General features: G+C 42.7%; 1 protein-coding gene and 1 long non-coding RNA gene across 2 annotated transcripts in view; one reads left to right on the top strand and one right to left on the bottom strand.

Annotated features, from left to right (window-relative positions):
• Positions 1-13,464, bottom strand: part of SUSD1 (sushi domain containing 1) — a 92,637-nt gene that overhangs the window by 48,355 nt on the left and 30,818 nt on the right. Inside the window, exon 8 of the mRNA XM_054032978.1 lies at positions 8,610-8,789. Within this exon, the coding sequence (XP_053888953.1) occupies positions 8,610-8,789 (180 nt within the window). The remainder of the gene's footprint in view (positions 1-8,609; positions 8,790-13,464) is intronic.
• Positions 1-13,464, top strand: part of LOC128839735 (uncharacterized) — a 48,684-nt gene that overhangs the window by 23,347 nt on the left and 11,873 nt on the right. The gene's annotated exons all lie outside the window — the stretch shown is intronic.

Genomic DNA, 13,464 nt, shown 5'->3' with positions numbered 1-13,464 from the left:
CAATGCGGTCTTGGGATGCATTAGGCGAGGTATATCTAGCAGGGATAAGGAGGTGCTGCTTCCGTTGTACAAGGCGCTGGTGAGACCCCATTTGGAGTACTGTGTGCAGTTCTGGTCTCCCATGTTTAAAAAAGATGAACTCAAATTGGAACGGGTGCAGAGAAGGGCCACTAGGATGATCAGAGGAATGGAAAACCTGCCGTATGAAAGGAGACTGGAGGAGCTCGGGTTGTTTAGTCTGACAAAACGAAGGCTGAGGGGGGATATGATTGCTCTCTTTAAATATATCAGAGGGATAAATACAAGGGAGGGAGAGGAATTATTCCAGCTTAGTACTAATGTGGACACGAGAACGAATGGATATAAACTGGCCGTGGGGAAGTTTAGGCTTGAAATTAGAAGAAGGTTTCTGACCGTCAGAGGGGTGAAATATTGGAACGGCCTTCCGAGGGAAACGGTGGGGGCGAGGGACCTGTCTGGTTTTAAGATTAAGTTAGATAAGTTTATGGAGGGAATGGTTTAATGGTAAAACATATTAGCTGAGGAATACCGAGCAATGGTAGGTAAATAGTATAATGGCTAACAAGGGTTAGGCTGGAGACTCTTGCCTACATGCTCGGGGTCTTACTGATCGCCATATTTGGGGTCGGGAAGGAATTTTCCTCCAGGGTAGATTGGCTGAGGCCCTGGAGGTTTTTCGCCTTCCTCCGCAGCATGGGGCAGGGATCGCTAGCAGGAGGGTTCTCTGCCAATTGAAGTCACTAAGACACAGGATTTGGGGACTTCATCAGCAGAGTCAAGGGAAGGGTAGGGACGGTTTTTGTGGCCTGCAGCATGCAAGGGGTCAGACCAGATGATCATAATGATCCCTTCTGACCTTAAAGTCTATGAGTCTATGAAAAAAAGCAGGCTAGAAAAAGAAAAAGTTAAGTGAAATCAATCTCTGATAATCTACATAGAAAACCAAGGGATAAAAAGAACGATTAATGCAATTCACATTAATCAAGACATGTATTTAGGGCTAATATGTTCTTCCCCCATCCCTAGAGATGCATAGCCCTGAAACTGAGAGGTTGAGGGAGAAAAAGGTCCCATCCTAAACTCAGATTAGATCTTTGCATGGGGATGCTGTGAAGGCCAAAAGGAGAACTGGATTAAAAAAAAAAAAAAAAAAAAAAAAGTTCATGGAGGATAGGGTCCATCAATGGCTATTAGTCAAGATGGGCAGGGAAACAACCCCATGCACTGAATGTCCCTAAGCCTCTGACTTCCAGATGCTGGGACTGGATTACAGGGAATGGATCACTCAAATTGCCCTGTTCTGTTCATTCCCTCTGAAACATCTGGAATCAGCCACTGTCAGAAGACAGGATACTGAGCTAGACAGACCATTGGTCTGACCTAGTATGGTCATTCTTAAGTTATGCTATAACTGAACCACACTTTGCTTAGGGCATCCAGCACTAAGTTCCACAGGTTAGTTATCCACCGTGTATCAAAGTGTTTCCTTTTAATTGTTTGCTGCCATTTCACAAAAATTAATTATTCTATTTAAAAACTGAAATTCCCTACATTTTAAAGATGCCGGGATGACAGCCCGGGAGCCAGTAGTCCTCTCTTTAAGCCACAGACTGGCCTGAGCATAGGAAAGCATGAGCAGCAGTAATGCAAGTTTCCCCACCAGTATACTCTTCCCCCCCAATAACTCGATGACTGAGATGGAACAGCAACTTAGTCTCCAGGCCTATTCAAGCTTTGGCCTCTCTGCTAAATTGCAGACAAACTTGCCATTCCATGCATTGCAAGGAGGATACCTAGCCAAGCAGCAAATCTTGGTCACTACCACCCTCGACCAGGCTCAAACCAGTGACCTAGAGCTGAAAGATTCTGCATCCCATTACTACAGATGGTCCAGAATTGGACCCACTTATCTGAACATTCATTGCCCAACTCCTATCCCCAGATTTAGAGGTTCAGATAGACGGGTACTGAGATCCTAAGTCCATACCTGGTTTTTGGTTTGACCAAGCAGTTCCCTGAGCCGTGCAGTCCCCCAATACATTATTTTATAATTTTGTACATCCCCTTGTTTCTTTCTTGTGCAAGAGCATAAACACAAGTGTCTGAATAGCCTTCATTATACCAATTTGTTATTTTTATATTCCTCTACTAAAGCGCCTCATCCATTTCTCCTTTTCAGATTACATAATCCCTTCTTTTAAAATCTCTCCTTGTATAGACGTTACCGCTTTTGTCTGCTCTGAAAACACCCAACCCACTAGTCATGGTCATTTCTCTTTGTTGAGTGTTTTCTATTTGTGATGTCTTGTTTAGATAAGGTGACTGAAATTCTCTGAAAAACTAACCAAACATTAGGCCTTTTTATGCAGCTGTATTCAAGTATAATTTTATCCAAAAGATCATAACAATCCATAGAAAATCCAAGCCCTATTCTTATTCAGCAACAAATAACCAAATTGTATATGCTTTCAAAAGATAGCATTTTTCATCTCTCTCTTGAATACTGCAGGTGTTCTCTTAATGGCCATCTTGTTTCTGTGCAACTGTACAGAACTGATGTTTAATCAGTGTAAGAAATATGCTATCCAGTACCATGCAATACCAAGACATCTTCTCTCTTGTCTAACGTATACTATGTATGTACTGTGATTAATAAACATAGCAGGCTGTATTATGTAAGTAAGGACTGAACACGTTTAATATCCACTTCAATTCAGACTCCCATATGAAATAGAAGTTGAAAGGAATTATTTCCTTTAGTTCAAGAAAAGGAACTTGAACTTGTCCTTAATGTAGAAAGCCACTGGATGACACTGTTGTTCCATAAAATTAAAGTTCAAAAGCAAAGCTGGTACTGTAAACCTCTTAATAACCATTGCATCCAGCCCAACATCCACCTCAAGTGGAAGATTTCGGAAAACAGGAGGTAAAGCAGGTGGTAAAGGGATGGGGACCAGGGCCAGGGCATGGAGGGAAGTACTGGTGGAGTCAGAGGTCATGAGAGAATATAGCAAGAGGGCAAAGAGGGGAAGTATCACAAAGGTTGGTAAAAGCCAGGGAAGAGATGAGAGGGAGAAAGACAAAAAGAAAGAGAAAAATGACCTGAAGATGAAAATGGAGGCTGGAAGAAAAGAAATGGGGTGAGAACAAGAGAAACAAAGAAGGAAATGACTAAGGCTAGGATCTTATCTATTCATTTTCCAGCACTTTTTAAATTCTCTGGCAGAAAGAGGAACTTTCATGCCAAGTATGATCAACCCAGGCATAGGTGCTGGAACTAGGGGTGCTGCTGCACCCATGGGCAATGGATGGAGCCTCCAGCTCCGCCCCTTCCAGCCTCCCGCTCCCCCCAGAGGAACCCCAGGCCAGACTGGCCGAAGCCCCGCGCCTCCCCTGCCCGGAGGAACCCAGGGCTGGCTGCAGCTGTGCCTGCCTCCCCTCCCCAGACCCACCCACTGCCCAGGGGAAAACCAAGCAGGTTCTGGGCGGCTGAGGCGGCGGCATGTGCTACTCAGCCGCCCGGGACCTTGCATGGGGCATAATAAAGCAAAAAATTCACTGCCAAACCCTGAAACCGGGGGTCCGGTGGCTGCGGCAGCACCAGGGGAGCCAGAGCCTCCTCTGGCCTATTATACCCGCCGCCCATGGCCGCACCCCCTGGCTTTAAGTGGTTTCCATCATATAGAGGGTTTACAGTTTGGTTCAATGGCTCTCAGCACCCCCCGCTACACGAACTGTTCCAGCCCCCCTGAAACCATTGGAAAGGCTGAGTCTTCAGACAGATAACAGTCCACCGTGGGCACATCAGCATTCTCTCCACTCGCCTGCTTTCAATTCAAACACTGCCTCCACCTACAGGGCAAGTACAGTACCAGTGCACGCACCTCGGCTGCCATGCTCTAAGGCAGGGGTTCTCAATCTATGGGTTGGGACCCCAAAGTGGGTTGTGACCCCATTTTAATGGGGTCACCCAGGCTGGTGTCAGCCCTGCGCCCCAGCAAGTCTGAAGCCCAAGCCCCGCTGCCCAGGGCTTTGGCTCCCCCACCTGGGGTGGCAGGGCTCGGGTGGGCTCAGTCTTCGGTTCCCCCCTCCTGGAGTCGTGTAGTAATTTTTGTTGTCAGAAGGGGGGTCACACTGCAATGAAGTTTGAGAACCGCTGCTCTAAGGGAACCATTTTTATAGCTCAAGGTAGTTCAGTTTCCCTGATCAATGCAATCCTTGATTTCTCTGTCTGCTAAGACCATCAATGACACTGCCAACTAGCGCCATTCGAAGTGACCAATCGTTTTGTGATGCAGAGAACTGTCTACCAGGAACATGCCTAAGCCGACCAGCTCCTTTCATATGTGTCACCAATCAGCCTTCAGATGGTAGCAACTTAGGGCCATGACTGACCTGAGCCAGACCGGAATCTGTGGCTTATCAGTAAAAGATTATGCAGCCCATTCCAGTCAGAAACACCTGCATAAAACAAACTCCACTTCCATTACATTCCCTTCTAAAAGTAGCTAAAAGTACATCCATACACTAAATTCATAAAATGCATAAAAACAGCTTTCCCTCAGCCACTTCCACAGATTCACAGGATTTAGAACAGAGAGGAAAAACAAATACTTTCTTCCCCTTTTCTTCTGTTTTGCTTTTTTCATTGTAGCAACATCTGCAAATGATAGGCAACAGATGCTATCTGCTAATACCTTGTAGTACACACATGTTCAAGGAAGATCATCAGAATTACAAAAAACAGTGTTTCAATGATCGCGTCTATTCAAGCTTTTCTAGTGCACCTATTACCATAGAACCTAGACACTTTCTTCTCCATAGTTCTCTCCTCTTTTTTGGGGGGGGGAGGGTGTTTATGGACAGGATTTATTTGACAAGGATACATCGTATCTATTCTCCATAACTTTTTATAGTATATTAGGAGAAGTGTTTATGAGCATTTCATGTTTAATTAATTATTGCTTATAAAGTTTCAACAGAACCCTAACTATGAAGCTACAAGGGGACTTCCACAATTCAGCTGAACTTCCTCCTCCACAAACTAAATGTGCAGACAGCTCACAGAAAAATTGCAAAGTTATAGGTAGACACAATCATGCAGGAAGGAACCGAGGGAGAGCTGATGATTTACTACTTCCTTTGGTCTAAAAATGTTACCAGGATACAATAGGGGCAAAGTAATTCATATGCTGGAGCAAAGTGACCAAAAACAGGAGTAGGAGATGCAGTTGTGATCATGTTCACAATGGAAAGATATATTAATCATATAAAAAGCAATGGCATCAGAATGGACTGGATTAGGTGGGCTGGAACTGCATGGCCTACCATGCATGGCCTCCCCCCATCTGAAAGAGATTTCTGACATTATGAATTGATATCTGCAATCAGAAATTCTGTAATTATTAACTTGGTTTCAAACATAAAAAGCTAAAGTAGACTGCTGAACAAAAATATAGACTGTTTTGTTTCTTGTTGTAGTTGGATCCTATCTCGTTGATCTAAGAAACAATGGCTCCCATAAACGCAGATTCCACCTGTGATTTTCCAGGCCACTAAAGAAGTTATCAAATTATCAGCTGTCTGGATTTAATGTTTCACATTAACCCTTTATGAGAACTTGGACCAATCAGATCCTTTTAATCTCTCACTATTATTATTCTAATTGTTTGATGGGGGTCTGATTCCTGAGAAAACTGGGGCTGTGGAATCGGTGCCCTCAGATTCGAGCAACACTTTTTCTAATTAGATTCCGTACTCATGAGGATGAATTATTTATACACAGCTGGGACTAAAAATTAGGTGTGCAGCAAGAGGTTCACAGAAGAAATCTGAATAGGAATATGGAAAACTAACCCCTTCGTTGTGGGTTAGAAACCACTGACGACAGCCTTGCAAAATTGTCATGAAAATAGACCACGTTTACACATCAGCCCTTTGCTATAATGACAGATGCAAACATACAAGTGGTGATATTTTACTCAGTCTTTAAAACGTAACTCACCCTGTGACCTGGAATAGACATCGCATTGCCTATGTAAGAGCTAACTATTATCATTATTATTATTATTAACATTCTGATAAGATTTTATTTTTAGTGGAAACGTTACTTAGATTTTGTTTTCTCTGGATAAAGACAAGTAAATTGATTAGATGGGAGGAATCCATAATTTTTGGATTTATCCAAATATCAAATAGTAATTATCAGTACCAGCCTAAGTCCCGTCGAAGCTGCATGGCCATGCAGCAGGCTATCAAGGGCCGCGCAGACAGGGAGAGGTGCTCCTCCCCTGGCCCAACCCAGCCAGAGCTGCCGTAGCCGGGGAGAGGCACCCCTCCCTTGGCCCGACACAGCCTAGCCCTGCTGCGGCTTTGGAGAGGCGCCCCTCCTCCGAGCTGCTGTGGCGAGAGAGAGCTGGAGGGAATCCTCTCTCCCCACCGCGGCCCCAGGGCAGCCTGCACCCCAAACCCCTCATCCCTCACCCCACCCCAGAGCCCCCACCCCCAACTGGAGCCCTCACCCCCCCCACACTTTAACCCTCTGCCCCAGCCCTGAGCCCTCTCCCACACCCCGAACCTGTCATCCCCAGTCCCCCCTCAGAGCCTTCACCCCCAGCCAGAGCCCTCACCCCCCCACACACCCCAACTCTCTGCCCCAGCCCTGAGCCCCCTCCCTCACACCGAACCCCTCGGCCCCACCCCCACCGCACATCACCTCCATATTGGTGCACATACACAAAATGCATTCTGCACATGGATGTAAAAAAATTAGAGGGAACACTGGTACCAGCAGATACCAAATATGGTCTCTGGATACTGATAACTGTCTAGGAGAGAGATGCAGGAGTTCTCTGGGACCAGGGTGAAGGGAGACAGCCAGAGCAGAAAGCGTTATGGGGGAGTGTGTTGGGGGTGTCTTGGTATTGTGACCAGGGTTGCAGAAAGGATAAGGTATCATACCCAGTCTCTGATGAGCAAGTGACAGGAAGCAAAGGTGAAAGTAGCACTGTGAAGCCCAGCTGAAAGTCAGAGCAGGGTGAATGTGTATCAGGAGAGGATGTCCAGGGAGACTGGAAATGAAGTATGCTGTATGACTTAAACATGGTGGTACATTTCTAACACACATACACAGTATGAATGAAAATGCTTTTTACTCTGTTATTCCTTCTTGCCCTTTTACTTTATAATATTTGACATCATTCAATGAAAGAGAAAAACAAAGCATTTTAAGTTTCCATTTAAAATATCCAATAGGCCCTTTCTCCACCCTTCACAAAAGATACATTTTTAGGGCCCTTCATTTTCAGTTTTTATTTTATTTCATTTTTCCCAGGAATTTATCAGTGTTTATTACCACAACAACAAAAACAGGTGAAAATCAGTGCAAATAACTATTAATAATTTTTCTGGCTAACTATCGGGGTTTATTTTGGTGAACAGAAAGACAGGAGAAAAAAGTATTTAGTAGATTAATGCTTTGACTTTCGTTCATCAATGTGGTTTGCTGCAGAACTAAAACAGAACTCAAAACACAATGCCACCTCTGACTTTAAGAAAACAATGGATCTCTAATCCCCAAATAAAGCTTTTCATTTGAATAAACAGTTTACTGTTGTAGACTTAGAACTATTAGCCTTTAAATATTTACATTTAATAATTGGGCCCCACCATTTGCACTGCATTGTTATATTTGCATATACTCAACTTCATCCTTTTCTCCTGTTTATGTTTTTTAAAAACTTTCGAATACTTCCTTGTGTTCTGAAACGTATTCTGATACAGATTTTCATTTTCTTCCTATTTTAGTAAGTCAAATCTTTAAACCATTATCTGCTAACAGCTTGAAATGTGTATGTGGTGGGCATGAGATTCATCAGTACATTCAGATGCACACGCACTTCAGTGCTTGCGTGCAGGCCTGTTTGTTTATTGTGTGTATCTTCTAGACTAATACATAGTCTGACTTCAATAGGCAGCTTTGCATATACACAGACTAATGTATTATTGTCGTACATGTATCTCATGCAATGTATTGTATTTTCCTAATAAAACAAGTGATTTTTTTATATATTTGAATGATACCGAAGTAGAGTGAAAATCAGAAAAAACAATAATATTTTTTGTAAAACCCGGAATTTTTTTGGCAAAAAAGGTTTAAACTGAAAATGAAGGGGCTTATACATTTTATAGTGTCAATAACACTACTTTATATGCATTATTATCCTGTACCATTTTCTTGTATGGTTCAAAGTGATGCATCTGTAGTATGCAAGTCTGGCTCAATAAACTTTCTATCCTACCTTATAGCAGCTAGAGTGCAACACAAGAATCTGTGGAACCCTCTCAACAAGAAGAAAACAGATTGGGGAGGGTGTTATTTCACTCTTTTCTACCTTGTTCAAAATAAACCTTTATAAGTCTTTCCAAACTACTGTATGTCATATTCTGGGCCCACAAACAGTAATTTAGATCTGAGGAAAGGCGGAAGAAAGATTTTCCACAGAATAAAGCTCAGGTTTGTTACTTTCTTCTCCTTCTTTTGTACTAAATAAAAATAGTTATGATTCTTAGAGTAGCTCACACTCTACCTGTGCATGTTAAAGTGCTTTTTACCCAAACACCTTCTTCTGTGCAAACTGAAATATTATTTCCACCAGCATATTCAAATCCTTTCTGACATGAATACTGCACCACACTTCCAAGACTCGAACTGGGATTCCACAATAGCTCAGCATGTTGTATTGGTGGAGGAATGCCACAATCTACTTCTGTAATGAAAAACAACAGGAAGTTAACGTGTTCATATTCTTTGGGAAAGAAGCCATTTTCAAATAAGTTACTCTACACTAACTTGTGACAAATTTACATTTAATTAAGGGTGATGCTCTTTTCAAAAAGGAGATGTAAGGTCCAAGTGCAATTGTGTGCCTACATTTGCATATGCAGCATGACACAATGCACATGCAAATGGCTGATTTGTCATCTGCCCTCTATCAGTGGAATTGTGCATGTATCTAGAAGGACCAGAATGGACTGACTACACCCAGTGAAAAAGGAGACGCCCAAAGGATCACACCCTCAGAATCAATGTAAAGCCAGCTATCGGCAGAAGCTTCTCGCTCTGGCCTAATCCTGAGAGATGCTTAGCACCAATGACTCTGAATAATGTCAATTATTTTAACAGAGTTTTTGTATTTAATTACATCTCTCATTCAATTTAAATTTTCTTGGTACCAAGGATTTCAGCAGACTGACAATGCAAATTAAGGGAGTTTCACTGCAATTGCAACAAGAAAAATGGGGGAACGTGGTTATTTATCAAAGAGCATAGTCTCAAAGGGTATTTCTTAACCTCCCTCTCAGTTCTAATTAGGTTAGTCATTTCATGAAGTTCACTTACCCTTAAGGCAGTTGAAAATGGAAAGAAATAATAGAAATTTTGTAGCTGTGCATGGATTTTTCCTCATTTTAATGGGAATTATTAATTACATGGAACCTTACAATCATATTCATCTGAAAGGCATCATTACTGAAACAGACATTTCGTTTCCTCTGAAAGTCATCAGTAACCTCAAAGGAGTGTTAAAATATATTTTTAAGCTTTGAATTGCTTTTTTTTAACTAGCTCAGCCAACGCTATCAGAGCTGTTTCTTTAAAATTTCTCCATTATTCGAATTATCCTTGTGCATTCCAGAGAAAGGCTTTTTTATTTTAAACTCTCTGGGACAACTACTGGGGCTAACTTCTGCACTTTTGCCTCCCATTGAAAACTCATTGACCATCTTGCCTGAGAGTGGACTACAGATTCAAGCCCCTTTGCTGTGGATGATCACAGTTAAGATCTTGATTCTGCAAACATGTATACACCTCGTTAATTTTACACATCGTGAGTAGTCGTATTTGTGACGTTGCACTCCATATGATTTTATGAAAATATGCTAATGAGTGTGAATATAATGTAACTGGAATATGCTTTATGCAAAAGGTCTTTTGTAAGGTATCATTACAAAGCTTATAATCTACTGAGTGTGTTCATCCAATTTGAATAAATGTATCATTCTTGTATCTGGAACTAGAAATATGAAATATAACTCTGAGGTCCTATTAGAATTATGCAAAGTGTGGGCCATTAATGGTGGTTTGGAATCTTGTTGGCTCCCATTAACCAGAACAATTGACTGTAGATGGCTCTGTTTACTTGCAAGCCTTCCTGTGAGTCAGGCCGGGAAGAATGAAGGCTTGGGGTCTCACAGGACATGTGACCATGTCACCTGGTACTGGAATCCATCTTAAACCTGGTGCTTTTCCATTTAGAAGGAGGGGTCGGGACCCAGAGAGACAAAGATTCCTGCCTTGTGCCAAAGCTATAAAAGGGGGTGGAACAGAACAAAGGGGGCTGCAGTCATGAGAAATCCCCCAGCTACCACCTGAGCTGGAACAAGGACTGCACCAGGGGAAAGGATTGGGCCCAGACTATAAAGGAGTCTAGTCTGTGAAAGAAGCTTATTGGAACAGCTCTGAGGGTGAGATTTTATCTGTAATTAGGCTTAGACTTGCAAGTTTTCGTTTTATTTTGCTTGGTAATTTACTTTGTTCTGTCTGTTATTACTTGGAACCACTTAAATCCTACTTTTTATATTTAATAAAATCACTTTTTACTTATTAATTAATCCAAAGCAAGTAATTAATACCCAGCGGAGCAAACAGCTGTGCATATCTCTCTATCAGTATTATAGAGGGTGAACCATTTATGAGTTTACCCTGTATAAGCTTTATACAGAGTAAAACGGATTTGGACCCTATTGGGATCTGGGTGTCTGGGTGTTAGAGACAGGAGGATTTTCCAAGCCATTTTCTGTTAAGTCTGCAGCTTGTGGGGGACATGGTTCAGAGCTGGGTCTGTGTTTGCAGCAGGCTAGTGTGTCTGGCTCAACAAGACAGGGTACTGAAGTCCCAAGCTGGAAGGGAGAACTGGCTCAGAGGTAGTCTCAGCGCCATCAGGTGACAGTCCCAAGGGGGTCTTTGTGACCCAACCCATCACAGTATTGACTTCAATGCAACTAGCCAAAGTGTGTAAAATTAAGCAAGTATGTATATCTCTGCAGGATGGAGGCCTGTGAAGCTGTAGCAGTCCCAGACACGTTTCCAGTCTTTAGGGAAAACATGCTGACATTATAAGGTAGAAGAACATCATCTGCAACAGACAGCAAATAATGATGTACAATCTGAGAGAGGATTTGTGACACCTCTACCCCAACGGCACAAACAAGTGCAATGTTCAATACAAAAACTGAAGTCTAAAACATCTGTTAATCTTGCACTATATTACTACAAAGGCAGTCTCTAAATCTAGATGATGACGTTGATTATAAGCATCTCTTTTTGAGGCTAATTCTTTGATAGAGAAAATCCCTTCAGGCTGAAACTTGGCACAAAGGGTCTAGAAGTCTGTTGTGGCTTTTAGTTACGAGTGTACAAAACAGGTTGTGATTCTACTGCCCTTAATCCTCTGGGGGTAAAGATGGCAGGATCAGGCCCATACAAAAGGTCTTCTGATCTTCTATATCGGGGTAGGCAACCTATGGCATGCGTGCCAAAGGCGGCACACGAGCTGATTTTCAGTGGCACTGTTATAACTATAAAGGGAAGGGTAACAGCCCTCCTGTGTACCATACTATAATCCCTCCTGGCCAGAGACACCAAAATCCTTTTACCTGTAAAGGGTTAAGAAGCTCAGGTAACCTGACACTTGACCCAAAGGTCCAATAAGGGGACAAGATACTTTAAAATCTTGGGGGGGGGAGGGGGAAGGCTTTTGTTTGTGCTCTTTGTTTTGGTGGTTGTTCGCTCTTGGGACTGAGAGGGACCAGACATCAATCCATGCTCTCCAAATCTTTCTGAACAAGTCTCTCATATTTCAAACTTGAAAGTAAACAGCCAGGCAAGGTGTGTTAGTTTTATCTTTGTTTTCTCAACTTGTAAATTTACCTTTTGCTAGAGTGTTTATCTCTGTTTGCTGTAACTTTGAACCTAAGGCTAGAGGGGTTCCTCTGGGCTCTAAGTTTGATTACCCTGTAAAGTTATTTTCCATCCTGATTTTACAGAGATGATTTTTACCTTTCTTTCTTTAATTAAAAGCCTTCTTTTTAAGAACCTGATTGATTTTTCCTTGTTCTAAGATCCAAGGGGATTGGTCTGGACTCACTAGGAATTGGTGGGGGGAAAAAGAAGGGAGGGGAATGATTAATTCGTCCTTGTTTTAAGATCCAAAGGGGTTTTGGATCAGTGTTCACCAGGGAATTGGTGGAAGAGTCTCTCAAGGCTACCCAGGGAAGGGACTTAGCACATTGGGAGTGGTGGCAGCAAAAGCAGATCTAAGCTGGTAGAGAAGCTTAGAGGTTTTCATGCAGGTCCCTACATCTGTACTCTAAAGTTCAGAGTGGGGAAGGAACCTTGACAGGCACTCACACTGCCCGAGTCCTGGCCACCGGTCCGGGGGACTCTGCATTTTAATTTAATTTTAAATGAAGCTTCTCAAACATTTTAAAAACCTTATTTACTTTACATACAACAATAGTTTAGTTATATATTATACTTATAGAAAGAGACCTTCTAAAAACGTTAAAATGTATTACTGGCAAGCGAAACCTTAAATTAGAGTGAATAAATGAAGACTGGGCACACCACTTCCGAAAGGTTGCCGACCCCTGTTCTATATGCTAAAAAAAATTCCTTGGCTTTTAAAATAAAATTTTGCAGGTCATAAATTCATTATGCAGACTCAGTAGTTATGCCAATTTCTTTTTAAAATGAAAAATGAAACAAACATGAAGGTAAAGGAAGAATGTGGCCATAACATCTTGCTGCAAGTTAGCCTGGTGCTTACATTTTTTAGAACTGCCATGTGTGCATCATGTAAGCCTGACATCCCAACATGTTGTGGATTAACCCCTACGAAGTAAATGAAAACAGGCTTTTTTTGGCTTTCCACCTATCCTAGTTTCAGGACACAAGTTTTACTCCTGAGGGCATTCTGCGCCAAAAAATTAAAAATTCTCCACACAATATTTTAAAATTCTGCAAAATTCTGCACATTTTATTTGTCAAATAAATGTGGAGGCTCCAGCATGGCACTGGGGAGCACAGGCCACTGGCTGCACAGAGGTGGGAGATCACTGTGCAGCTCCCCCCTTCCCCGCCCCGGGCACGGACTCAGCGGTGAGGCTGCAGCCAACTCTGACACAGCACAAGGACCGCGCCTGCCCCCAAAACACCCCAGAGCCCTGCACCTCCATACTGGGTGCACCAGGTATAGGCAGGCAGGCTCAGCAAGGCAGGATCCAAGTGTGGAGGGGATCCAGGTGTGGGTTGAGAGGGTTCTGTCTGGGGCAATCTGGGTGCGGGCAGCTATGTGGGGGGGGATCCAGATGCACAGGCACTTG

The sequence above is a fragment of the Malaclemys terrapin genome, chromosome 6, assembly GCF_027887155.1.
Source record: "Malaclemys terrapin pileata isolate rMalTer1 chromosome 6, rMalTer1.hap1, whole genome shotgun sequence".
Taxonomy (NCBI): Eukaryota; Metazoa; Chordata; order Testudines; family Emydidae; genus Malaclemys; species Malaclemys terrapin.
The sequence above is the reverse complement of the archived record's forward strand: the minus strand, read 5'-3'. Positions and strand labels throughout refer to the sequence as shown.